General features: G+C 37.4%; 1 protein-coding gene across 9 annotated transcripts in view; it reads left to right on the plus strand.

The window, feature by feature from the left end:
• Nucleotides 1-13216, plus strand: part of CEP152 (centrosomal protein 152) — a 93704-nt gene that overhangs the window by 7157 nt on the left and 73331 nt on the right. For 8 of the 9 annotated variants that reach the window (XM_045449807.1, XM_045449801.1, XM_045449805.1 and 5 more), the window contains 5 exons: nt 7249-7352; nt 7556-7628; nt 7709-7987; nt 9346-9511; nt 11811-11951. In XM_045449807.1, coding sequence (XP_045305763.1) covers nt 7249-7352; nt 7556-7628; nt 7709-7987; nt 9346-9511; nt 11811-11951 — 763 coding nt within the window. Of the gene's footprint in view, nt 1-7248; nt 7353-7555; nt 7629-7708; nt 7988-9345; nt 9512-11810; nt 11952-13216 lie in introns of those variants that run through there. The other variant, XM_045449809.1, reaches the window with a different exon arrangement.

Here is a 13216-nt window from a genome sequence, read left to right on the forward strand (position 1 = left end):
TGAGACTTGAGTCGTGAGGAGCAGCCATGCAGAAGCCTGAGGAAGAATATTCTAGGCCAAGACACCCACAGAGCATAAAGCCCTATATCTCTGCAGAACAGCCAGAAGGCTGTGGTGTGGGGATTGTGGGACCGAGGGGTGAGGGTGCAGATGGGGTGAAGAGGTGAGCTAGGGCCAACTCATTGTATGTCATGGTAAGATGTTTGTATCTTATTCTAGGAGCAGTGGGAAGTCAGTGGAGGATTTTAAGCAGGGAAATGGTATCTGATCATATTGTTTAATGATCTTACTGTATGCTGCGTGGTGAATAGACCCAAGGAGAAAGGGAGTAAAAGGAGGAGACTATATTTTATGTCCATATATAAGAGTTGAACAGAATTCCGGGCACATGGTAATGTTCAGGAAATGGTGGCAATAGTAGTAATAGCAATTGGTGAAAGTCAATTTGATAGGATTGTTTTTAGTTTGACTCAAATTTCTTGATTGACGATGATGATAGGCTCTTTTTGTCTTGAGACTATGCTTGATATGATCCATTTTCTAATATATAAAACAATCCTTTTTAATCATTACTGTGAACCGTTAGTATTAACAGGAAGCAGAGAATAGGGTCAGTTGCCCATATAGCTGGCAGTAAGTAGAGTTAGGATAGAGATAGAAAACTGGCAGCTTGGTGGATTTTTGTCCATAGACGATTTGTATTGTTTGGCTGCACAGTGTTTTTCAAAGTTCAATCTATATTTAAAGATTGGAATATTTCATGGAACAACCCAGAGTTTCTGGCTTGTCTTGAAACGTCCTAAGCCCCGGCCACATGTGGCCTGTGTCTGCACATGGCAGCAGGCAGGCTGGATCTGAGCAGTGGCTGTCCCTTCCCAGCTGGCCACAATCCTCTCGCACCAGCGTGGGCTTATGCACTTGCAGGCTTCGCTCCTGTCAATTCTGTGCCAGGTCACGGAGGGCATTGGAGTCCGTGACCCTGGCCAGGGTTTCCGGATTTTGACAGGGTCCTTCCACAGCAGTTGTGGGGGTGAGGGTTTTCTGTTACTTTGTGAACTCACAGCATGAGGTTTTCATGACCCTGATGGCTTTGGATAGTTTGCTGGAATTTAGCTACTGGGATTCTTGAGGGGATCAGTTTAAGTAATTATTATAGTAGACTTTAAAGAAGAAGAAAAAATAATCTGACAGGTGAGTTTTCATTGGAAAAGATATTAGAGAGATGGTTAGGGTATTACAGGGAACTAATTAGAGATGTATTGTGTGGTGACAGTTTTAAAGGGGACGTTAGTTACAGAGGAAACCGATTCTAAGTATATAGAAAATAGACATAGGGATCATTTCTTGATAGGTTATACCCTGGGATAGGGAATTTCCAGAAAAAAAGGAGCTCTTAAGAAGTGAAGTACCTAAGAATGAGTGTTTCTAGCAGAGTGGAAGAAAATACATAGCCAACCTGACTGTAACATGATGAATATGTTTCGTGTTAGTAAACAGTGTTTTTGCCTTTTTTTCTTTAATTGTGGCAAGCGTAGAAGTGAGATCACAGGCTGTAGGGTTTCAGATTCACCAACAAAATTCAGAGTTATTGATAAAAACTCAGCTCATGTGTATGTCATCACTGCAAGTTAAAATGGTAAACTGGCTGATTGAACCTAAGTTTGTTTGCATATCCAGAGTCCATTCCAACCTCCTTAGTCTGTCTGACCCTATCGTAGCAGAACTTTTCACAGCCTTGCGAGGTTTAAAGAAAAGAGCGGTCTTTTCCTGCTCCCTGGTTGATAGCTTTGAGATTGATAGCTGGGTTATAAGCGTTAGTAGTTGGCTAATGCATATTGCTTTCTCTACTTAGTGAATCACTTGGTATTCGATTCGCTTATGTAGGAGGAGTGTCTGCATCCCCGAGGATGTAGGGCCAAGCAGGCTATATTGGACCTATAGTCTTCTCTGCTCAGGATTTGTGAGATCCTCTTTGTAAATGGTAGAATAATCCTGATTTTGACCTTTTGGTGTGAATGATGAGTTCCTGAGTTTAATTTTGGTCCTTTGGGATCAGTTGGGTTTTTGTCCACACTTGCCTATAAATCTGTGAATAAGCCATAGTCAAGTTCCATCTTCCATGCCATCCAAATAGCAGCTCTACAATTATGATCTTGCCTTTTTCATTTCTGTTCCCTCCATTGGTTTGCATTGAAGAGCAAGGGGAGGAGGTCCATTTAATCTTCAAAAAAGGAAAGTATTTAGTAAAGTGACTCAGTAGTCAGAGGACGTTTAGACCAGTAGAACCTCAAACCACAGAGGTCTAAATATGTGATTAGACCCATATTTTTAAAAAATCTCCAAGAGTTTCACGGCAAAGTGAGGCACTATAATCATTTCTAAATTACTTCAGTTCCTAATGGTATAATGGTAAAAGTTTGGGTACTGTGGGCCAAGGCATAGCAGAGAAGAAGTGCATAACTTGTAGCCTCATCGTCTTTCACCCAAAACTCCATCTTCTACAGAGTAAACAGAGCAGATTATGGTGCAGCTAAGTGAGGGTGATGATACCAGGGAGATATGCTGTAATGTTAATTAATGTTCATATCACTGATATTTCTTACAACTTGTTGGATCACATTACTTTCTTGCTGTACCTTTTGAGAATTATGGATGTACTTGTCCCCCTTGCTACTAAGTGGACCTCATCCAAAGTATTCTAGGCAAACTTTTACTTGTAAAGCTGGAAAAGTGGAATTCAAAAGTTCTTCTGTTAACTCATTCATAATTGTAACAATGTGATTTTTCAAAATACTTGTCACTTAAGTCAGTGTGCTTTGTGATTTCATCATGGGTTATTATAGAGTTGTTATTGTTGTGATAGGAGTGGTTACAAGCTCCAGAGTTACTGGTAACCCTACAGCTTAAGGTGGATCGTCACTTGGGATCTCACAAGTTGCTGGAATACACGTGAACTTGTAGTATTACCGGAAACAGCTCTGTGATTATTGCTTTGTTCTCCATATATGAGTATGTATTTTGGAGCTGGTGGTTTGGGGAAGAAGTACTAGTAATCTGTGCTGTCAAGATAATACTTGCTGATGATAGTTCATTTAGTAAAGTTAGATTTGAAGCCTGGAAAATGATCTTGAGGAGAAATGTAGGTGCTTTAAGAAGCAGATGGCAGAGAGAAGCTTGCACCTGGCCCTGCTGATTTGAGTCCATTTGGTTTTTATGTCAGTGCTTCTCTAATAGAATAATAAAGCTCATTTGAGCTTTTTGAAATCCTGTGTTTTAAAGAGGTAGGGTTTCCACTGCAAAGCCTTTCTTCTACTTTCTAACTGCCTTGTTTGATGTAATTATAGGAACAGTTTGACATTTTGTCCCCACTAGAGGGGGTTGTGAAGCCAGTATTTGTTTACATTTTATATTATTTGATGTATTTAGTGGAATTTTCTTGTCATCACCTGAGAAAATCAAAGAAACAAATGGTTCAGTATTCATATGGTAGATATTTTTCTTTAGCAGTTTCTTATACTTTATCTGGATTATGCCTTTGAATGTTTCTTATATAGGTATTTTTCAGGGACTGTCACAGTGGAAACAAAAACCTAAGTCTGGCTGAGTGTGGTTTGATCATATACAAATAGGTAGACATAAGTGTCTTCCAGTGACCAACAAAATGTCACGTAGAAGAAAATTGGAGTGAGAATGGGGAGATTCAGGTTGTGGTGTGGGCTCTGGGACCGTAACTCTTTTCCTGGGCATGCCCCTTACCTTCTCCGGGTCTTGCTTTGCTCCCCTTTAGAAGGGGAGATGTGGGTTGGGAGGAGCTCCAGTGTTCCTTCCAGGCCTGGAGTTTTGTGTCATCTGTAGGGCAGCCAATATTTGTTGAGCAAATGCTGCCATATTTCTTTTTCAGATATGTGGCGATCTAGACACAGTCTTTCCCACTAACATAAAATTTATTTAATTAATGGAATGGATTTTAAAAAAAATTCTGCCTGTAGTATAAATCATAAACTAAAACTCTGGCTGCCAAGTTATTTGGCCCTTCATCATTCCCACATTGGGTCATTTCAAGGATGCTTTTAACTTGGCTCTTAGGTTAAAATGAAGATTCTGCTTAGTGTGTATCCATGAAAGCGTTCTGTAATAATTCACATTTTAACATATCAGAATCTTTTCAGTGTGTTTGTGAGGTTACCTGTTCAAAAGGCATATGAGTGTTGGCTGTTCCATTTGTTGCTTTTCTCCTGGGAAAAGATGTGAAGATGTGTGGCAAGTAATTCATGCTTTCATGAATGTTGAAGATTACAGTCTCTGAAGATAGTCTGTTTAGTTAGGTTGAAAACCCTAGCAAAAAGTTTACATGTTCTCTGTTTTACATTCCCCCTAAACATAGGCTGTTTGGGTGTTCTGTATGACTTATTGCAAAGTGTTTTGCTGCTCAAGTTCTTTGAGTAAAATGCCTTCAGGTTTTTCTTTCTTTTTAGGAAAGAAAGCTGTGAAGTAGAAAAGAGAGAGGAGTTTATAGAATGGCTTAGAATGCATTTCAGTAGAGGCCTTAGCAATGGCAAATTATCTTTTTTCTTTGGGAAGGTATCTCTTTAATGATTAAAGTCAGTTGACACACAATAATATCCCACTGAAAAGATTACATTTGCAACCCAAAAGCAATCTGTTGAATTTGAAAGTAATGAGTGGAATTAAATGTTGTAATTTATAAAGAGTGTTCTCTTTGCCCTTGAATCTGTATTTGGTAGCTAGGTGGGTTCTTTAATGACGAAAATTTATAGTTTATAAAATTCTCTACTTGGTATCATGCTAAGTTGATCTGGTAATTCTGTGTTCTATGGCGAAAGTTCAATGACCGAAAGCAAAATCTATTTGACAGTGTATATGAGAAGGGCACACTTTGATCCTGGGAATGGAAGCCTTGGGGGTGGGATTTTTGTTCCCGAATGCCCTTATTAGGGGGACTCACCTCATTTAGCTTCTTTCTGTCCTGAAAGTTATGGAAGCCAGGAATATGGCCCAACTATGCCAAAGAACTTCAGGGAAAAATTTTTTGAAGGTGAATGAAACGGTTTCAAAGTGTTAGCATATCTGTAAAATATTTTTTAAGAAACTAAATACTATAGGGATGATTTTGCTAGTTGTTAAGTTCATCTATGGATCCAGAAGCATTTTGATGAACTTTCTACTTATGCTCAGATTAATTTTCCTCCGTGGATGCCAGTTGTGTTACTTTTGTGGTGTCACAAAGAACTGCTTAATTTTTGTATAGCTTTTTCTATCTTGGTGAGAGGAAAAAATGTACTATTCCGATGTCCCTGTCAAGGTTCCCCTTAATGATAAGGCTATGTACTTGAACCTCACTGAAGGTTTACAAGAAAGTATTCTTTCTGTACAGGAGTCCTTACTTGATGTAAGTATAAGAGATTTATTTTCTTGGTATTTTTCTCTGGGTAGTATGTGGGGGTAGTCTTTTTCCTTAAAGCAGTGGTACATAATTATAGACAAAACAAGTCTGACTACTTTAAAAGACATCATATATGATTTTTGCTTAGTGAATTTTGTGTCTTTCTCAAATCACTTTGCTACCTTTCACTTGAGGCATGCATGTAGTATACTAATAGGTTGATGTGTTTTGTTTCATTTTTAGTGTTTCTTTTTCTTTATATCTTTGGATCAAGTCTGATATGGCTAATTCTCAAAAAGGTTTTTCAATTATCCAGCATGAGCAGGTGGCCAATAAATCAAGGTCTTGGTTGTTCATATTAATATCGAATAAATTTTGGGACAGAGTTAACTTTTCACTGGAATAGAATAAGAATGTTTTTCTCATGTTTCATTTTTAAAGAACAACATGGGTTGAGAAAATTAAAAAAAAATAATACAGTGAATATTAGAAATATATGTGGGGTGAGGAAATATCCCCCTCCCCTCCTTACCCCATTTCCATTCCCAAATTTGACTTCTCCAAAATTCAGTTAACAATTGGAGTATTCGTTTGAGACCTTTCTTAGAATATTTTTATTTAACTTTATACATATGTATTTTATTTCAGAAGGTTTTTGATTATAAATGTAATACTCAGACATGTTTTATAGCTATATTCCATTCCTTTTATTCTAAGGACAGAGAAATGGGGAAAAAAACTTGCTATAGACTAAGAAGCATCTTGTTTTGTTTCCTCCAAAGTTTTACAGAGTATTTAATATTTTTAAAACACACTCACATTACGTAATTTTGTGGGATTCATTTATGTGCTGCGGAGGACTCAGTCAACTTGTTAATTTAACCAGTGCTTAATTTTAATGAGAAATCATGATGATGATTTCAGTTTTCTTCTATTTAATAATATTTGAATCTTCTGATTGTTATCACTTTTAAGACATTATATTGGAAATTGAAGAAAGACATTTACAGATACTGAAATTCAACAAATTAGACAGTTTATTCATCTCTTAATCACGGTTTATTTTCAAACTTAAATGAATTTGTTTTTATCTAGTTTTTATAGGCGGGATGCTAAAGGTGTGATTTATCTAGAAAAACATTACAGAGTGAGGTCAAATGCTTTTATGTCAGTTTTGGAGTTATGCTTTTGAGAGTGCTATCTGTGGAAAAGTGGACTTAAAACTCTTGTTTTTATTCAACTGTTTTACAAGAGCTGAAGTATCATGTATCTTTTCATCATTGGAATTAGACACCAGTCTGCTAATTAATCACTCTCCAAGGGGTTTCTGTCACATTATTAGAGCTTTTAAGGGCTTCCGGGCCACCTGCTGCTGCTGCTGGAACTACTGTTTTCACCACCTGGCCCAAGTAGAGCTGGCTCCTCAGGCTCCCATGGGGAATGTGTGATTGTCAAGTCCCCACCTTCTGATTACTGGTCAAACAGGATTCTGAGACTCAAGTCTGCCCTGTGGTAACATAATACGGTGATTGTACCATTATCATGACTTCCTGTGTGTCTATAAAGAAGTTTCAAAATTCTATTGTAATGTATGTGTGTTTTTGTCTAAGACTTCTGTAGGAAAACGTGTAAATCCTTCTAGTGTAAATCCTGATATTACGCATTCCCCTGTTCCCCACATGAAATGATGAACATAATGTGTGTGGAATTTAAAACGCTTATTAAATGGAGAAATTAGGAACTTCTTTGTCTTCTAAAGTCAAAATCACGCTTTCCAAGGCAGCTTTGGCTTGAGTTTAAATGTTTAAGTCAGTGTGATGTTGATGCTGGCTCTCCTGTCTTAGTTGCAGCAGCTACTCACTGACCTACCTCACGACATGCTGGATGATGACCTGTCCTCCCCTGAACTCCCCTACTCGGACTGCAGCGAGGACGGCACAGAGGGCGAGTAAGGACCGGAAATCACTTTCACTCGTATATTACAATACCCTAAGACTCTTTCTTTTGATTCTCTGTAGGCAGTAATGTACATGATTATAAAATTGTAAACTGATTCTTAGAATTTTAGGTGAAGGTTGGAGGGAAAACATGTTAAAATCTTGGGAGTTCTCTGTGATAGGCTCTAAATCTAAAGTATCGATTTTTCTCAAGACCGCATCGCTCTGAGCAATTGGAGATGAACTGGCATGAGCATCAAGTGCTGCCTAAACCTCAAAGTGGAAATGTAAGTATCTGGTGGATGATGACTTTGGTGAGGGCGGGACTAGATCTTAGTGCCTTTGTTTTACTTTTGTTATCTACTAGGACTATCATGAGATTCGTGATGTATATACTGGAGAGAAAAGTGGCAATGGCTGGGAAGACAATCAAAATAAAGCTGACGACCAGCATCCTGGGTACCATCCTAACGAAGTTGGAGATGAAGGCGGAAGTGGTTACAGTCCTCCAAGTAATTATGAACAGACCGATTTATATCACCTTCCTGAAAACTTTAGGCCATATACCAGTGGTCAGAAGCAGGAATTTAATAGCCAACCAACTAATATAATTAAATTTTCAGATCCTCAAAGGAATCATTTCCAGGTATTGTAAGAACTGGACTTTCAGGAATTCATGTGTATGTGTGTACACATTTGCTTGTGTGTGTTTATTTTTAAAATGTGTATAAGTGCAATGGTAAGCTTTATTTTAAGTACAAAAAGTCCCGAGAGTGCTTTTATTCAGGCTCATGCTGAATTAGTCATGCTGTTTTCTGTTTACAATCCATTCATGATCTGAAGGTAGAATTTTAAAATAAGAGGCTTTATAGAAACAGTTAAATATTAAAAGTTAGGTTTGCCAAAGAATCACCTCGCTTACTGCTGCTTCTGGCTTCTGCCGTGTCACCGTGCTTCAATGAGAAGCTATGTTCAGGTATGTTGATGTAATTTTAAAGTGGTAAATCTATGTAGGTGACACCATTTTGTTACCTTGATTTTCTAGCTCACTGCCTCTGTAACATTTTAGGTTGAACACTTCAAAGCTGATACCTGTTTTGCAATGGTACGGCAGTAGACAGGATGAATCTTAAGGAAAGAAACACTTTTTTTTTTTCCTTTTTAGCCCTGGGAGAGTTTAATGAGATAAGACCTTAGGATATAGGTAGCTGCTTCTTAGATTTTCTCAGTGACATTGATTTTGCCAGTAGCTTTTCCTCTTTTTGCCAACAGCTATTTTATGTCACCCAATGAGAGGATGACTTTTTGGTCCTTTTAACGTGGTCATTTTCTCTTCTATTTCTATGGAATGTTAATTATTCCGCAAGCATTATTGAATATTTATTACATACGAGGTATCGTATCACATGTTGTTGTTATTGAATGTGTACATTTTTATGTTCCCCGGATATTGGCATCATCTAAATCATTCTTAAATATTTCTATATGATCTTACTGGAATTCTTTTTTTTTTTTTTTAATTTTTTTTTTTTTTAACGTTTATTTTTGAGACAGAGAGAGACAGAGCATGAACGGGGGAGGGACAGAGAGAGAGGGAGACACAGAATCGGAAGCAGACTCCAGGCTCTGAGCCATCAGCTCAGAGCCCATTGCGGGGCTCGAGCTCACAGACCCCGAGATCTTGACCTGAGCCGAAGTTGGACGCTTAACCGACAGAGCCACCCAGGCGCCCCATCTTACTGGAATTCTTGAGTGTTATTTATGGAATTGGCCCCATTATATTTTCAGAAGTGCAATTAAGATACATAAAATTATATATTGCAGACTTTGAGTTAACACTGTTAAATAACTATAAGTGGTATTTTTAAGCAAAGATGTATGTATAAAGTTTGTAATTGTACCACAATTAAATTTCATGACAAAATTGAGGTGTTTGATTCAGATCATTTTATCAAAGAAAAGGCCAAATCATGATTGTCAATTTCATTTATCATCTTATAATAGCAATTTGGTATATCACAAGGCCCCAGTTGTCAAACCTTGGAACCATATAAAGTGACATATAAACCATATCAGTCTTCTGCCCAGAATGATGACTCACCAGCCCAGGAGATAGCGGGAAGTGACACATTTGAAGGCCTGCAACAACAGTTTTTAGGAGCTAATGAAAGTATGTATCAAGTTTATATTTCTTAACATAATTGGAGAATTTTTGAACACTTTGGACATGTTCAAGAATTGTTTTTTTTTTAAATATGATAATGGAGTTGTGTTGTTTTTTTTTTTTAAGTCCCCTTATTTTTAGAGATCCTGAAGTATGTATGAATAAACTGATATGAAGCCTTCGATGTACTTTAAATAATATGTTGTTTGGGGTATTGTTGGGTGGAGATGTAGCTGAAGGAAGACTGGCCATGAGTTCATAATTGTTGAATCTGGGTGATGGGTCTATGGGATTCACTGCACTCTTCTCTCTACCTTACATATTTGAAACTTACTATAATAAAAGATTAATAGAAGTTCTTTTCAACTGTACGTTTCAGTCATTCTAGTTGGTAAAGGCTTTTCATTAGATACATATTTTTCTTATTTTTCTTACTGAAGTCCAATTTAGAAAATGAACTATGGTTTTCTCTTCAATCTAAGATTTTTTATTACCACACAGAAATATAATTTAGTAATCAGCCATTATCATCTTTTTTCTTTTAATTTTTGAGTTATAGTGTAATAATTAGACAACTCTGATATAAAGTACTTAATTGTTCAGAATTTAAACTGGAGTTATCTCAGGGTTAGTCATGTGGCACTTGCCAAAAAAAGAATTCCTCATATATAGTGCGTGTATAAATATGAGAGTGAGAAGTGTGACTAGAGAATGTTGAGGAGATGAAGACTCCAAAACCAAAAGGCAGAACTTAACGCTGCGACTGAAACACCCGAAAGAGTGTTTCATACGCTTCGCTTTTATTGTCACACTCTCCGACATGTGAGATAACTTCTAGTTATTATGCATGTGGAAGAGCCAGTGTGATTCTAAGTGTGACAGCAAGTTTTTTGTTTGTTGTACATTCGAGAAGCAGGGGAAAGGTCATTTTGGCTATTCTGGGTTCCCTGGGCTACACCAAGGAAATTGGACTTCATGCCCCACCTTCAGAGAGCTATGTCCACCATACACGTGGGCTGCAGGACAGTTCCAGGGGGAGCCAGGCTTCAGTTTCCCCTGAAGGCGTCCATGGCAAATATGGGGACCCCTTTTTTGTTCAGAAGGTGCTGTGGAATGAGGAGATGAGGAAGTGGACGGCGTGTGTGGCATAACTGGCTTGGGCTGAGTGAATAAGCATCACGCCAGTGGCCTGACATCTTGGTATTTGCTCTTCCAGCTGCACTGTGTTCAGTTACATTTCTGTCTCTCGGCCTTTCTGCACATATAACCTTACATCAGTTTCTTAACAGTCTGCATTTTATCAAGTCGGTTCATTTATTTATTTATTTTTGTTTAAGTAAGTTACACGTTTGCCTAAATTTGACATTTGGAAGTTAATGAAATAACCTAATGGCATGGTAGTGCTGAATTTAGTGATTACAGTTCAGCAACAGTAGTTAAAAAAAATGACTTTGGAGAGAGGTGTGGCCTGTAGATTGCTAATTCCTGAGCTACCTCTGTTTTTTAGTCTGACTTGTAACAAAGTTTCCAGTCTTCAGGGTTTTCTTTTGGTCTTAACCATTTTTCTTTTAAAAAAGAAGATTGTGTTGGTTGTTAGCAAGTAGAGGCATTGTTCTAGTAGAAAATGAAGAATGTGTGTCATTTTGTTGTTGAAGTACTATCCTTCTCCTACACGTCATTTTTTTCTTTTTCCCCCAGTCATTTTTAACTGGTCCCTAAAATGACTTGAATCATTTCTGAAAGAAGACCTCAAAATTCTTTATTAATCTGTTCATTTATTAACGCGACAGTTATGTGTTGCCATGAACGTGAATACAATTTAATTCCCACTCCTGTTTAAAATAAATTTTGAGAAGGATGTCTAGAAATTTTCTTTAGAAATGGCTTTATAGAAGCTGATGTACTTTTTTTTTTTTTCAATTTTATGAGAGCATAGAACTCTATTCCATTGTAATTGGTATATGCATATCTTTAATTAGTCAAAATGGTAGTGATTCAGGGTTCTACTCTAGACCAGACTTTTTAAACATGTCTGGCAGTGACCACAGTAAGAAGTACATTTTTTACATTGTATTGAGGTCTTATAATATATACCTATGTAAATAAGTATCTGTAACTAAAACACAAGTTTCACAAAATAATCATTATTCGTACTACATGATGCACTCTGATACATTATCGTCTGTCTTTTTTTTTTTAATGCTAGTTGCAATCAATTGAATTGATTTCATGATACTGAGTTGTATCCACAAATTTACATTTGTGTTTGCTTTTATCTAATAAATTGTCTTTAATTTCAATGCAGATTCTGCAGAAAATATGCAGATTATCCAACTTCAGGTTCTTAACAAAGCAAAAGAGAGACAACTAGACAACTTAGTTGAAAAGTTAAATGAAAGTGAGCATCAAATTAGATATCTGAATCACCAGCTTCTGATAGTCAAAGGTAAGATGACACCTGTTGGGTGCTGTCATTTATGAGGTGCACTAGAGCTACAGATCTTGTTTCTGAGAGCCTCACTTTAAATATGAAGCTTAGAGGGGCGCCTGGGTGGCTCAGTCGGTTGAGCGGCCGACTTCGGCTCAGGTCACGATCTTGCGGTCCGTGAGTTCGAGCCCCGCGTCAGGCTCTGTGCTGACAGCTCGGAGCCTGGAGCCTGTTTCGGATTCTGTGTCTCCCTCTCTCTGACCCTCCCCCGTTCATGCTCTGTCTCTGTCTCAAAAATAAATAAACGTTAAAAAAAAAAATTAAAAAAAAAATAAATATGAAGCTTAGAGAGTGGACGCCCTAGGTCGGAGGGCTCATAATGAGTCAGAATGAAACAAAAACCCAGGACTTTTGACACCTGGCCTTGGATTACTTCTCTCCAGAACATATTATTTTGAGATCCTCATTTTCTCCCTCTTACTCTTCTATCAGGCTTTTAGAATCAGTGAACATTCTTTATGCTGGTAGCATTCTGTCCTAATAAGTTGTTGACTCCTTATGTAGTTTACCTTGGATGAAGTATTCCAATTCCCAAAGAGACTTGTGTTTAGTTTGCAATACATTTTCTAAGCCTACAAATTAACATAAGATTTGAGTCCAAGTAAGAGTTAGTGATCCTGAACTCCTTTGGAAGTGCCAAGGAGAAAATGGAGTCATTGCTGGGAAAAGCACATAGAGTAAACACAGATTCAAATTATAATTGCTTACTCTTCATGATTTCTGTAGTTTTGGTCAATGTTGAACTTTTCATTTGTAGAATAATTTTGTGACTGAACTCGAACTTGTTTCAAACATAATTGATAGTGAAAAGGTCTTTTTCTGTAATGCTCATAAAATTTCTTTTGAGAGAAGAACTTGTGAACGGTTACAGTAAAGTATGTGGTAAGAATTTAAGATTAGGTGAATTTAAGAGTTCATTGCAAGTACATATAAAAAGTTAATAGTCCTCAGATCCCTTCTTTGATTAACAGAGATTTGTCACATCTATGTAGTTTCTCAAGTAAACAAATGCTGAAATCATTATTAGGAAATCTTGTGGTTCCCAAAGGGAAGATTTTTGAAGGAAGTGGTTGTGTTTCTCTCAGTTTTTTTGGTGTCACTCAGGCATTCTTTTTTGGAGCTTTCCTGGTTTTCTCTAAATCCGCTGAAGTTCACTATCTAAACGGAACAGAACATTTGTATGATATGGATCTGATATTTGATAGAGATTGTTACAATCGGGG

This window comes from Leopardus geoffroyi, chromosome B3 (genome assembly GCF_018350155.1).
Source record: "Leopardus geoffroyi isolate Oge1 chromosome B3, O.geoffroyi_Oge1_pat1.0, whole genome shotgun sequence".
NCBI classification, from domain to species: Eukaryota; Metazoa; Chordata; class Mammalia; order Carnivora; family Felidae; genus Leopardus; species Leopardus geoffroyi.